This window comes from Wolffia australiana, chromosome 4 (assembly GCF_029677425.1).
Source record: "Wolffia australiana isolate 7733 chromosome 4, ASM2967742v1".
NCBI classification, from domain to species: domain Eukaryota; kingdom Viridiplantae; phylum Streptophyta; class Magnoliopsida; order Alismatales; family Araceae; genus Wolffia; species Wolffia australiana.
The window spans coordinates 1708061-1720959 of NC_135838.1; the positions used below are offsets into that span (position 1 = coordinate 1708061).

The window sequence follows — 12899 nt, forward strand, 5'->3', positions numbered from 1 at the left end:
CGGGACGGCTAACGGTAATGTAGCAACCAAGATCCAATCATCAGGCATCGTGATATTGATATGGACGAATATCAAAAAACCCATTTCTGAGATCCGGTTCAGCATTCATCTCGGTATCAGCATCCGATATCGGGGTTGGGACGGGCGAACACTACGTACCTTTCATTCCTGGAGAAAAGAGCACTCTAATTGGGCCAAAGCCAGCCCAACAATAAACTGGGCCAGTTCTTAATGGGCCAGCACACACAGCCCAACACACCCTTCTATGCAATAGAAATCTACCTTACTCTTCTTCTTCTTCCTCGGCAGTATAAACCCTAACCCTAACTCTAGTTTTTCTCTGCTTAGTTAGTTATGAAATTATTTAAAATATATTTCAAATTCGCGTATCAGATATGGGAAAAACCGATATCCGACCTTGATATCTGATATCACCATCCAACCTCTGTGATGAGGACCGATGCCGGTATCGGGACAGATTACGGTAATGTAGCAACCAAGATCCAATCATCCGACAACATGATATCGATATGGACAGATATCGAAAAACCCATTTCCGACAACAGGTTCATCATCCGTTCCGATATCGGCATCCGATACCGGGGTTGGGACGGGCGAACACTATGTACGTGCCTTCATTCCTCGAGAAAAGAGCACTCTAATTGGGCCAAAGCCAGCCCAACAATAAACTGGGCCAGTTCTTAATGGGCCAGCAAACACAGCCCAACAAACCCTTCTCTACAGTAGAAATCTACTCTTACTCTTCTTCTTCTTCGACAGTATAAACCCTAACCGTAACCCTAACCCTCACCCTCACCCTAACCCTAGTTCTTCCTCCTCTGCTCTCTCGGATGAAGAACCAGAAGCTGCAGGAGAAGGGAATTCCTCCAAATCCCGGATCGTCGTCGTCGATTCCATCTTCCAATCGCCGATCTCGATGGGACAGCGCCGAGCCGAAGAATCCGTCCTCAAATGTCTTCCATGGAAGATTTGGGCCTCCCGACGATCTCTCCCCGCCCGGCGCTTACCGTGATCTTCCGCGGCTTGATCTTGAACCTCCGCCGCCTCTGCAGCCTTACGGATTTCAAGATCTTGAGCGTAGAACGATCGTTCTTGCCGATGGTAGCTTCAGATCTTACTTTGCCTTGCCGCCTGACCCGCCATTGAATCCTCCGAGGCAGGAAGGTGATGGGCTTTTGGGACATGCCCCTACTGAGGGGATTTCGAAGAGGAAGTATGATGAACAGCTGCAGTTTGTTCATCGGGGAAACGATTTGGAGTTTGCTGGACGGCCGAATAGCCATTACAGAGATGAAGGAAACGATTTGAGATCGTCGAAGCATTCGAAGGTTGGAGGTGAAGGTTATGATAGGGGAAGATCGAGTGGCCATTACAAGGAGGAATTGAACGATTTGAGATTGCCGAAGCATGCTAAGATTGGGGATGATGGTTTTGAGGGATCTTCTAGACGAAGTAGAGGTGATGGCGATTCATCTGCTGCGGCCATTGATGTGAATCCTGACGCCGTGAACAGGGCGTTTCTCAGGCTTTCTAGGATGATCTACGAGGATCCATTGACGAAGAAGAATCTCTTAGAGGGTGGCAAGGATAAGCCCTTGTCTTGCCTTGCTTGCGGCAGGTTTGCCCTTTTGAATTTCCTTCATGATCGACAATTGAGTTCCAAAACATAAATCTCAATTGTTGGCAGTTTGTGCTTTTGGGTTTTCGAAGACCATAGGTTTATTCTCGGAGACGGATTTTTTTCTGAAATTCATTTGAGCTCTGGCTTGACTTACCGGTTTGCCCTTGTGAATTCCGTTCCCAATCGACTATTCAGTTTCTAAATAAAATTCAGAATTCTCTGACAGTTTCTGCTTTGGGGTTTTTAAAGATCATACGCGTATTCTTGGAGACGGACTTTTTTTCTGGAAGCATATGAGCTCTGGCTTGATTTACCAGTTTGACCTTATGAATTCCCTTCATGATCGACAATTGAGTTCCAAAAAAAATAATGATTCTTGGACATTTTGTGCTTTCCGGTTTCAAGGACCATGAGTTTATTCATGTAGTCGGATTTTTTTTCTGTAACTCATTTGAGCTCTGGCTTGATTTACCTTATTACTAAGATTCTTCGAGCGATGATAAAATCTGTGCCAGTTGTGTTTGTCAATTTCAGTATTTTTTTCGTGGATTACTTCTTGGCACTCAGATTTACGCCAAAGGCTCGTGTTTATTTCAGTAGCTTTTATTCTTCCAATTGTGCACTAAAAAACTTATTTTTCCTGTCATTGGAGCGTGATATGTTTCAGCAGGATGTAACAACTCGCGTTTATGTTTATCTAACTATGCCATCACATATATAGATCTAACTAATATAGATCTGTTTCAAACAGTGTTGGATATTCAATCTCGCAGATTAAGAAACTTGTATCTAGTATACTCTGGAAGCCTCATTTAATCTCTGAAAACATGTCTTCTACTAACTACATAGACAAAACTTGTCTACAATTTAAAACTAAACATCTCGTTTACTTTTCCTCTTTGCCGGATAATTTCCAGTTTATTAACCTTTGTCATATTTCAGGGCATCCAAGAACTTTGGTGATATACATGCGCTTATCATGCATGCATATCATTCCCATAACGTTGACTTGAGGATTGACCATCTTGGTTTGCACAAAGCGCTATGTGTTCTCATGGGATGGGATTTTGAAAGGGTTCCAGATACCTCCAAGGCTTATCAATCTTTGCCTTCTGAAATTGCTATCAGAAATAGGGAAGATTTGATCTTGTGGCCGCCTATGTTAATTATTCAGATCGCTGAATCTGGACAGAAAAAAGACGGAATGGGAAGCAAAGAAATTGATGTTAAGCTTAAAGGTACCTTCTCTTTTCTCTCCCTTCTATGACTCTGAAATTTCTATTTAGCCCATTTGATAAGGTGTTTCTCTGAGCATGAGAATCTCGTGAGAGTGCCCTCCAGGTTTTTTTATAGCAAATGAAGACTAATCTTACAGGGTTCACCATCTGTGATCATGATGGATGACGATGATGATAAATGCCATCGGAAACTGGATGATGACGAGAACAGAATAATGAACCGCTCTATCTTAGGTTGGTTGACAATGAAGATATGACAGTGACTGGTCTGGGAAACCAGAGCACGATGACCACAGGGGATGATGACCAAGATCTGTCATCTTTATGGTCATCATCATCCATCGGTTGATAAATTTTCGTGCCATTGGAAACCTTAATCCTTAAACTGAAATGCCAGATGTGCTCCTTTGTCGACTCAATTATTACTACCTACAGTCTTACCAATTGTTCAACAGACTCTTTCTCCGCTGTCACTATCATTGCTGGACAAATAATGTTCGTCGACGATTGAACAACCAGAAACTGCTGTTCGCGTTTTGGTTCGTTTGCCAAAATTTGTCGGAAAGACTCATGCCGTCGTAAAACCTTAATCCTTAAACTGAAATGCCAGATGTGCTACTCCGTCGACTCAGTTATTACTACCTACATTCTTACCAATCGGTCAACAGACTCCTTCTTCACTGTCATTGCCTTCAGGGACATTTTCAAAATCCTTATCTCTTCAAAGAGCTACAGCCAGGGATGCTTCAAACTCTTCTCTCTAACGAAGAGAAGCAAACCAAGGGCTCATTTCAGAAACTTGTTGATACATATCAGAAAGGAAACATGCCTTGGTAGCTTTTCTATCCAATGCCAATGGACTAGACGATCCCTGAATATTTTCCCACTTGAATGATCCCATTTCCCTCTCCCTCTTTATATATACACTGGATAGCAGCGAATTGGAAGAGAATGCAATGGTTCTTACCTCCCAAGAAAGGCGCTAACCATCCCCGTCGCCATCCAAAACAGTTCTGAACCTTCTCCGGGTAGCCATGTCGCTGTGCACAGCAAAATTCTGTTTGTCCTCAGAGTCTGCCGACTCGTCCTCTGTCCCCATACTTGTCCTAGGAGAGGAGCTGAGAGCAACCAAGAGAAAATATTAGTTCGTTTACATTGCAAAGCAATTTGAGAAGGATCAACTTACCGTGCAAGAGGATCCTTTGTTCTCTTCCAAAATGAAGTTGGCTCGGTGACGGCAAGTAGAGGTATGTTCCGAATATTCATTTCTTTCCCCTCATATGATTGGGATTTTCCTGTTCGTGATCGTTCACATGTTCGCAAACTATTTTTTCCAATACTTAGTCAGGAGCCTGAACAATGGACAGAACCCAGTTGGATATAGAACTGGTATGAGACTAATTATTTCTGCCCGCCCCATTCCAGTGCCTGGAAGGGAGAGAAGGGTGAGGCGGCGACGAGCTTTAACTCCCCTCGATTGATGGCACCTTCAGAACAATCCTCCAGGGTGGATCTGGAGACCAGCTTGAACTCTACATTGGGTACATGAATGCCGCCTCGTCCACTGCTGCCGATTACTGTCTGTTTCCATACCGTTTGATCTGATGGTCAAGCCTTGGAAACTATTGGGGACAAATATTCGTCCCGGAGGGGGGTACGAAATGTAACCATTATGGGACTGGTTACATTACGTTCAGTTAGTGACTGGGGGAACACCCGCAGACGGGTGACTGACCAAAAATCCATCGCGCCCCGTCCCGTCCCGTACAACCCTTTAAAGCGTCTGACCCATAAACTGACCTCAAGACTCTAATGACAATGATGAATACATAGACGTGGTCGTTCTGTTCTTTCTGTGCGAATTGTTTGTTCTGTTCAGTTTTCCGAACAGAACAAAAATGAATTCGAACAGAACATTGCACAGACCCGTGTGCGGTTCTTTTGTTCGCTTTGTGCGAATTTGGTTCTAGTTTTGTGCGAATGTGTGCGAATGTGCGAATTTTGTTTTTTCTTGAAAGAAAAAGAACAGAACAAATAACAAGGTCCTGCGCGGTTCTTTTGTGCGAATTCTTTGTTCGTTTCAAATGAACAGAACAGAACAACCATGTCTATGAATACATAGTCTTCCTCCAAACCCCTCTGTTCTTATGCCTACCTGTTTAAGGCCTGAAAAATGATGTGATCACCTTCAAGATGGCCATTTTGGTCACAAAAGTTCTTCAACTGATGGGTTTTCAATCTGTTGAATGAAGATCTGGGCATCGTAGGCGGCCGTCCGAAGATGATAGGGGCGGGGATGGCGGCGGTGAGGTTTGCCGAGGATAAGAACGGTCTCCGAGAGGCAGAGCGAGCTGCGGAGAGGCTAGAGAGAGACAGCCGTGGACGACGAGCGTGGGCTCGGGCATCGCAGGGTTCGTCTCAGAGGCGGCCGGGCGGGGAGAAGAAGGGGGATGCGCTTTACGGGTACTTGGCAGTGGCGGCGGATCTCGAGAGTTTGGATGAGGAGTGGAGGAAGAGGGCAGTTCTACGCAGCCGCCGGGATCTTTGTAAGTAGCCTTGATGGTGATTCTCTTCCTCTCACTTATCTCTATTCAATTTTCTTCTTCATTGCTTCTTGGCACTTGATTATCATCCCAGAGATAGTCATTAGCCTTTTCCTCTCTCTCTCTCTCTCTCTCTCTCCTTTTTCTCTCTACATTCTTCATTGTTTGATCTCACTCTTATACTCGTTCTCTCTTCCCTTTCATTAGTCCAGCTCTCTATTTTCTATCTCTAGATGGAACCCGTCTTCTCTCTTCCTTTCTCTCTCTCCCTAAACGTAGCCCTAATCAACCCATTTTCCTCTCTGCTCTGCTCCTCTTTCTCTCTTCTCCTCTCTCTCTCACTTTCTTTCTGTCTCTATCTGTCTCATTCTCTCTCTTCTCCTCCTTTTTGGCTATTCTAGCTGTGCCTTCTCTCACTGGACTCTATCTATCTATCTCTATCTCTATCTCTATCTCTCTGCTGCTATCTGGGAAAGAGAAAGAGACATTTAGAGCTGGACTGACGATGTTTCGTCCGTCATTTGTGACGTCGGTCCGCCGGACTGACAACGTCGGTCAGTCATCAGTCCACTGGATTGAAGACTGAACGGAGGGCTGTCCGTCATCCGTCAGTTGTGACGAACGATGGATGATGAAAATGACGAACGTATGACAAAACAGACTGATGACGTTTTGGTGACGGAAACATTTCTTCGTCTCCCTGTCTCTCTCTCTAGATCGCTCCCTCTTCTGTCTAGATCTATCACTCCCTCTTCCACTCCCTCTCTCTTTCTCGATCGCTCCCTCGACCTCTCTCTTTCTCCCTCTCGATCACTCTTCTTCTCTCTCGATCGTTCCCTCTCCTCCCTCTCTCTCTTGATCACTCCCTCTTCCTCTCTCTTTCTCGATCTTTCCCTCTCCCTCTCTCTTTATAGATCACTCCCTTTCCCTAGGGATCGGGGATTCGGACAGATTGTTCGAATGTTCGACCGGATCGGGCATTCGAATGATCAAATCCGAATACCGATATGTCTAGTTCAGATTCGACCCGAACCTGATCTGTGCATCTGTTCGGGTCGGGTTGTTAGAACAAGATGGCGGCTTGGATCGAATGTTTGAATTGAATCTGATTCGAACATGTTCGAATCAGATCGAATCGAATGTTCGGAACCGAATTCGGTGTTCAGTTTGGCTCCGCAGTACTGTGTTAGCCAGCGACGGCCAGCGTTTGCCCACACCAATGGGTCTGTTCGAAACTTTCGATCGAACGTGAACAACGGGTCTGTTCGATTGAAAGATTCGAACAGAGCGGTGCAAATAAGCATTGTTTGTTCGAATCTTTCGATCAAGATTCGAACGATCCGATCTGATCCCTGATGCCTACCTCTCCCTCCCTCTCTCTCTCTCTCTCGATCGTTCCCTCTCCTCCCTCTCTCTTGATCACTCTCTCTTCCTCTCTCTCTCTCTGTCTTTCCCTCTCCTTCTCCGTCTCTCTCTCAATCGTTCCCTCTCCTCTCTCTCTCTTGATCACTCCCTCTTCCTCTCTCGCTCTCTCTCTGTCTTTCCCTCGCCTTCTCCGTCTCTCTCTCTCTCTGTCTTTCCCTCTCCTTCTCCGTCTCTCTCTCAATCGTTCCCTCTCCTTTTCCCTCTCTCTCTTGATCACTCCCTCTTCCTCTCTCTCTCTCGATCTCGATCACTCCATCCCCTTCTCCCTCTCTCTCTTGATCACTCCCTCCTCCTCTCTCTCTCTCGGTCTCTCCCTCTCCTCCCTCTCTCTCTCTCTCTCGCTCTCGATCACTCCATCCCCTTCTCCCTCTCTCTCTTGATCACTCCCTCTTCCTCTCTCTCTCTATTACTCCCACTTCCTCTCTCTTTCTCTCTATCCTGATCACTCCATCTCCCTCTCTTTATCTCGATCACTCCCTCTTCCTCTCTCGATCTCGATCACTCTCTCTCGATCATTCCCTCCTCTCTCTCCATCATTCACCTCCCCCCTCTCTCTCTATCTACTTCGTCATCCATTTGTCCGTTCCGTTTTCCTTAACGGACGAATGACACAACGGATAATGATGAAGGACTTGTGACGAATACGAATAGTGACGAGTGACGAAATGAACTGAACAAAATTCCATGGACATATGACAACGGAACTCCGTTCAGTCCCGTTCTATCCATTCAAAAACGTCATCCGATTTCGGCGAACAGCTCTAGAGACATTGCTTTTGGATTATCCAGAAAGATGGATAATCTGAAAAGAAAGAGAGGAATGATGCTTCAAAATACACTGCAACTATCATGTCACTGGAGTAATCTACTCAAGAGTCTGGTCGATTTAAAGATCTGGCCTCTTTCTTTTAGAAAAAATAAAGATCTGTCATATTACCAGTTTTCATGTAATCCTCAGATTACCTGTAAAATCAGAAATTTAGATTAAATTTCAAGGTCTTCTCAGCTTTGTTGATTCTTGCTTCTTGATTAAAATATTTCAATCGGAAAGACTTTGGTTCAAATTATCATTGTTTTCCCAGTTATGCTTAGTACATGTCACAAGTATAGCTAATGGTTCTGGAATAGTGCTATTCTTTTTTTCTTCTGTATTTCTAACGTTTGCAGCAATATTACAGTCCACTGGAAAATTACGAGCAGATATCATCTCAAAATTAAAAACAATATCATAATAAAAATAGAGAAACGCTTTTTAAGGCAGAAAATTTATAAAAAATAGAGAAAAGTTTTTTAAGGCAGAAAATTTATAAAAAATAGAGAAAAGCTTTTTAAGGCAGAAAATTTATAAAAAATAGAGAAAAGCTTTTTAAGGCAGAAAATTTATAAAAAATAGAGAAAAGCCTTTTAAGGCAGAGAATTTATAAAAAATAGATAAAAGCTTTTCAAGGCAGAAAATTCGGGATCTGACAATAAGTCTTTAATAATGCGTATCTTTTTAAGGCAGCAAACTTACCAGTAAAATTTGTAAATGTTTTATGCATATTCCGACCACTTACACATCATTAAAGAGTTAAAATATCATTTTCTATCTTATTTGTTTAAAATGAACAGCATATAATAATGATCCACATTGTCTAGCCCACAGGAGAGTATGTTATGCGATCACTTAATCTTGAACAAAATTTGTATATTCAATATCCAATATGGACAACATTTTCAAAGTCCCTTCAAATAATGTACAATTTATAAGGGAAAAAAAAGATACTTGGATTTGGAATCATTAAACCTCAAATGCGAGTTAATCCAACGCCAAAAAATCTATAATAGAAACCTAAAGAAAAACAATTATAATGTTCTTGGTTTAACTTCAACACTATTGTAATGATTAAAATAGTCTTTTCACTCTCTTTGTTATTTCGGTCTCTGATCATGGTCACTTTTTTCTCCTCTTAAAACTCCAAGATCAAAAGCAAATAACAAAACAATTGAAATGATTTTTACATTTGGGATCAAAAACTTATTCTATCAATCAGGGCTAACAATAGAAAAAAATTGAAGCAAACTTGTCAACATAACCATCGATCAAAATCATCGAACACGAATCCTAGAAAGAAATCCCCAATTTTGTGATTACGATTTTCAGCAGTACTCCCCTTGATATTTCATTTGTGTCGCGAAAGAGAAAATAATCAATCTCTGATGAAGTTCACAGATTTTCCACCTCGCTATCGAATCCGATGATCAAAAAACCGATTCAAAACCTAACCCCAGATCGAACAATTGAAGCAACTAGATCAAGATCGAGAATCAAATCGCTCGATTGCAGCAATCAATCATCGGCGGTGGCGAGCTGGAGGGGGAGGAGCTCCTCCTCGTCGATTACCCTGATCGTGCAATCGGATCGCGGATACGAAACGCAGAGCAAAGCGTACCCTTGATTGACGACGTCGTCGCTGAGCATGCCCTCGCTCTGATCGACCGCGCCGCTGATCAATCGAGCGGGGCAGGTCATGCAAACCCCGAGCTTGCAATCGTGCGGGACATCCATGCCTTCTTCCAGAGCTCTGTCCAGGATCGATTCTCCGCCGTCCACTTCGATCGTCCTCCTCTCCCCTTCCATCTCCACCGTCACTTTGTACGCCATCTTCACCGCCGATCGCGGAAGAGCGAGATTTGGGATGAAATTCCGCCTTGGAAACGTCGATTGTCGCGGTAGCCGCGCGATTGGAGCGGAGATGAGCGAGATCGAGGCCGCCATTGAAGCTCGAGAAGTGTCCACCGAAGAGGACGAGGAAGAAGATAAGGGAAGAGCTTTGATCTGTGTTTGTTCAATCTGGTCCGTTGATTGTCGTCCTGTTGTTTTTCATCCAACGGTGGATATTTTTTTGGCTCAGATGGTTAATTATACCTGTGAGAGAGTGGGAACTATGGATGTGTTTATTATATCACTATGGATTTAGTGGTCCCTCGTCCCTCGAGGCCGATGTCTGGTGGCGGTATCGTGACGGATGCTGTACTGGGTATTGGAAATGTGGAGTTCGATATCTCGATACCGGATGATGGTGTCGGCGATATAGGTTGTTATAGTACCAATATCCGATACTGTTATCCATCCCGATATCTGTCATTGAAGCTCGAGAAGTGTCCACCAAAGAGGACGAAGAAGAAGACGAGAAAGAAGGCAAGGCAAGAGCTTGGGGATGTGTTCAATCTGGTCCGTTGATTTATTCTTGTTGTTTTTTATCTAATGGTGGACATTTTTTTAGCTCAGATAGTTAAATTCTACCTGTGAGAGAGTAGGGGACTAGGGATATGTGTTAATTCTACCACTATGGATTGTGTTTGCCTGTCCCGAGCCTGATGTGTGATGACGATATCAGGACGGATGCTGTACTTGGTATTGGAAATGTGGAGTTCAATATCTCAATACGGGATGACGCTATCGGCGATATAGGTTGCTACAGTACCAGCATATGATACTGTTATCCGTTCCGATATCCACCATTGAAGCTCGAGAAGTGGCCATCGAAGAGGATGAAGAAGAAGAGGAAGAATATAAGGCAAGAGCTTTAAGCTGGGTTTGTTGAATCTGGTTCGTTGATTTATTCTGTTGTTTTTGGTCCAACGGTGGACGTGTTTATAGCTCAGATTTAAACCTGTGAGAGAGTGGGGAACTAGGGATAGTTAATAATACCACTATGGATTTACTGTTCCCCCCTTCCCGAGCTTGATGTCTGGGGATGATATCATGACGGATGCTGTACCAGATATTTGAAATGTGGAATCCATCCAACGGTGTTTGTCTTAACCGATACCTCGATTCCGGATGATGGTATCAGACATAGGTAGCAAAATGAGCAATATCCGAGATTGTTATCCGTCCTGATATCCTCCATTGAAGCTCTAGAAGTGACCACTGAAGAGGAAGGAGAAAAGACCTGACTTTTAAGCCTTGTTAAATCTGGTCTGTTCATTTATCCCATTATTATTTTTTGCAAACTTTGAACCCCACAAGAGTTGGGATAGTTAATTTTTGCATTGTGATCTGTAAAGACCTTCAGGCCTTGTTGAAACAGGTCCATTCATTTAGTACATTGTTTTTTTATGCAACAATGGACATGTTTTTAGGTGAGATTTAAACCTATATTTGTAGGGAACTAGGAACAGTTAATTATTGCACTATAATATTTATCCTGAGCCCAATGTCGGGTGACAATACCATGATGGAAGATGTATTGGATTGAAATGTGAAATCCAGTATCTGGATACTGATTGATGGCATTGTATATCAGTTGCTACAGCAATATCCGATACCCGCAATTGAAGCTGGAGAAGTGTCAATTGAAAAGGAGGACAAAGAAGAAGAAGATAAGGCCCGGCCTTTGAGCCATGTTGAATCTGACACATTCATCAATTTTATTGTTTTTCATCCAACAGTGGACATATTTTTAGCTGAGACTTTAAACCGATATGAGTAGGGGAACTAAGGATACCTAAATTATTGCATTGTGATATGGAAATACATGATTTTTTGTTAGTCAGACCTATAAGAGTGTGGTTGAAAGAAAAGGGATAGTTAATTTGTTCAGTATAATTGAAATTACCGGATTTACTTAGTCAGAAGTTTAAAAGTGCTTTATAACTTAAAATTTGATTGAAGTCTCGGTAAATGTTCCTTCGATGTTGGGCTTTGTTAATTTTTATTTTTCATCCAACAGCGGAAATGTTTTCAGTTGAGGTTTAAAACCCATGAGACAATGGATAGCTAATAATATAACCGTGATCTGCAAAGACCTGATTCATTTGTTAATCATAGCTTTAAATGTATTTCATAAATTGATCTGTGGATGATATCTTAGTAAATATTCCTCTGCTGTCAGACCTTGTTGATTTTTTTTCAAAAAAATGGACAAATATTTTTAGTCAATATTTGAAACCCACAACAAAAGGGATGGTTAATTATTTCAATATAATATGTAAATACCTGATTTATTTTTTAGTCTGAACTTTAAGAGTGTTTTGTAACTTAAAATGTGGCCGATGTCTTGACAAGTATTCCATCACTGATGGGCTTTGTTGATATTTTTTTCCATCCAATGGTGAACTCATGTTTTTAGTTGAGATTTACAACCTACAAGAAAATGGATGGTTAATAATTGCATTATGATATGTTGTAAGGCCCCAAAGTAGGCGTCATTTCCTGCATAGAGGCCTACGTGCTTATTGTGAGGATATGTCAGTTTACTTGGACTCAAAATAGGGGGTTGAGTCCTTAAGCTTGAACACCACACATCTTGGGTGGTGACACCAGGCCCTGATCTTTAACGCAAATGCCCGTTAAGCACTCGTGCTCATCAGCGTGCAAGCGCGGCAGATCAGGACAGGTCGCGCCAAACTTCACGCTCGCGTGCAAGATGCGCAGGCTGGGCCGCAGAGGCATAGGTACTGGGCGACGTGTGTACGCGCGGATAGTGCACGCGCTACGTGTGTGGGGAGTGGGCTGGAATACATCTCGCAATGAGACTAAGGCAGTGGCGCACAGTGAGTGCCGAGACGGGTGCAGGGCACGTGATGGCCCTGCGGGTAGTGTTGGGCGCGACGTCCAGCTTGGGGCGCCGAGCACGGCAGCACCTATGGTGTCAGGGCGGTGCGTGATGGTGTCAGTGGGGGTGCTAGTGGCGGGTAGAGCATCAAGGCTGGGATGGACTGGCAGGTGCATCAAATGCTGAGGCCCACGGACACGTGGCACCTACCCCAGGGGCACGCGTGTAGAGACGGTGCCGCCAGGCGGGCGTGTGGGGCTACGTGCATCAAGGTGCAGGAGCACCACTGACCAGGCGCGCGGCGCCTTGTGTCGTTACTTTGTTATCATCGTTGGTCTTCCCTCATATAATGGCTACGACTACAATGTAGATTATTCAGATAAAATGCAATGACCCAATTCATGCACGGGGCTGAGTCTCCACCTGCTCTCCTTAACCTTCACGCATTCTAAATCTACAAAAAGAAAAAAAAATAAAAAAATAAAAAATCTACTAAAAGAAACTTTCG

General features: G+C 43.4%; 2 protein-coding genes across 2 annotated transcripts; one reads left to right on the plus strand and one right to left on the minus strand.

The window, feature by feature from the left end:
• Window positions 1-783: 783 nt before the first annotated feature.
• Window positions 784-5540, plus strand: LOC144702748 (RNA recognition motif XS domain protein). Its single transcript, XM_078574771.1, has 3 exons — window positions 784-1639; window positions 2585-2880; window positions 5133-5540. Exons 1-3 carry the CDS (start codon window positions 852-854, stop codon window positions 5432-5434), a joined length of 1386 nt encoding a protein of 461 aa, XP_078430897.1. The 5' UTR covers window positions 784-851; the 3' UTR covers window positions 5435-5540.
• Window positions 5541-8953: 3413 nt separating this feature from the next.
• On the minus strand, window positions 8954-9647 carry FDC1 (2Fe-2S ferredoxin-like superfamily protein). The gene has a single exon (XM_078574772.1). It carries the CDS (start codon window positions 9604-9606, stop codon window positions 9178-9180), a length of 429 nt encoding a protein of 142 aa, XP_078430898.1. The 5' UTR covers window positions 9607-9647; the 3' UTR covers window positions 8954-9177.
• Between the last annotated feature and the right edge of the window lie 3252 nt (window positions 9648-12899).

Bases quoted from the DNA above. Each gene is read 5' to 3' on its own strand.
- LOC144702748 (XM_078574771.1), top strand. From the start codon at position 852: ATGAAGAACCAGAAGCTGCAGGAGAAGGGAATTCCTCCAAATCCCGGA. The intron at 1,640-2,584 runs GTTTGCCCTTTT...GTCATATTTCAG, and splicing joins TCTTGCCTTGCTTGCGGCAG to GGCATCCAAGAACTTTGGTG. The intron at 2,881-5,132 runs GTACCTTCTCTT...TGTTGAATGAAG, and splicing joins AATTGATGTTAAGCTTAAAG to ATCTGGGCATCGTAGGCGGC.
- FDC1 (XM_078574772.1), bottom strand. From the start codon at position 9,606: ATGGCGGCCTCGATCTCGCTCATCTCCGCTCCAATCGCGCGGCTACCG.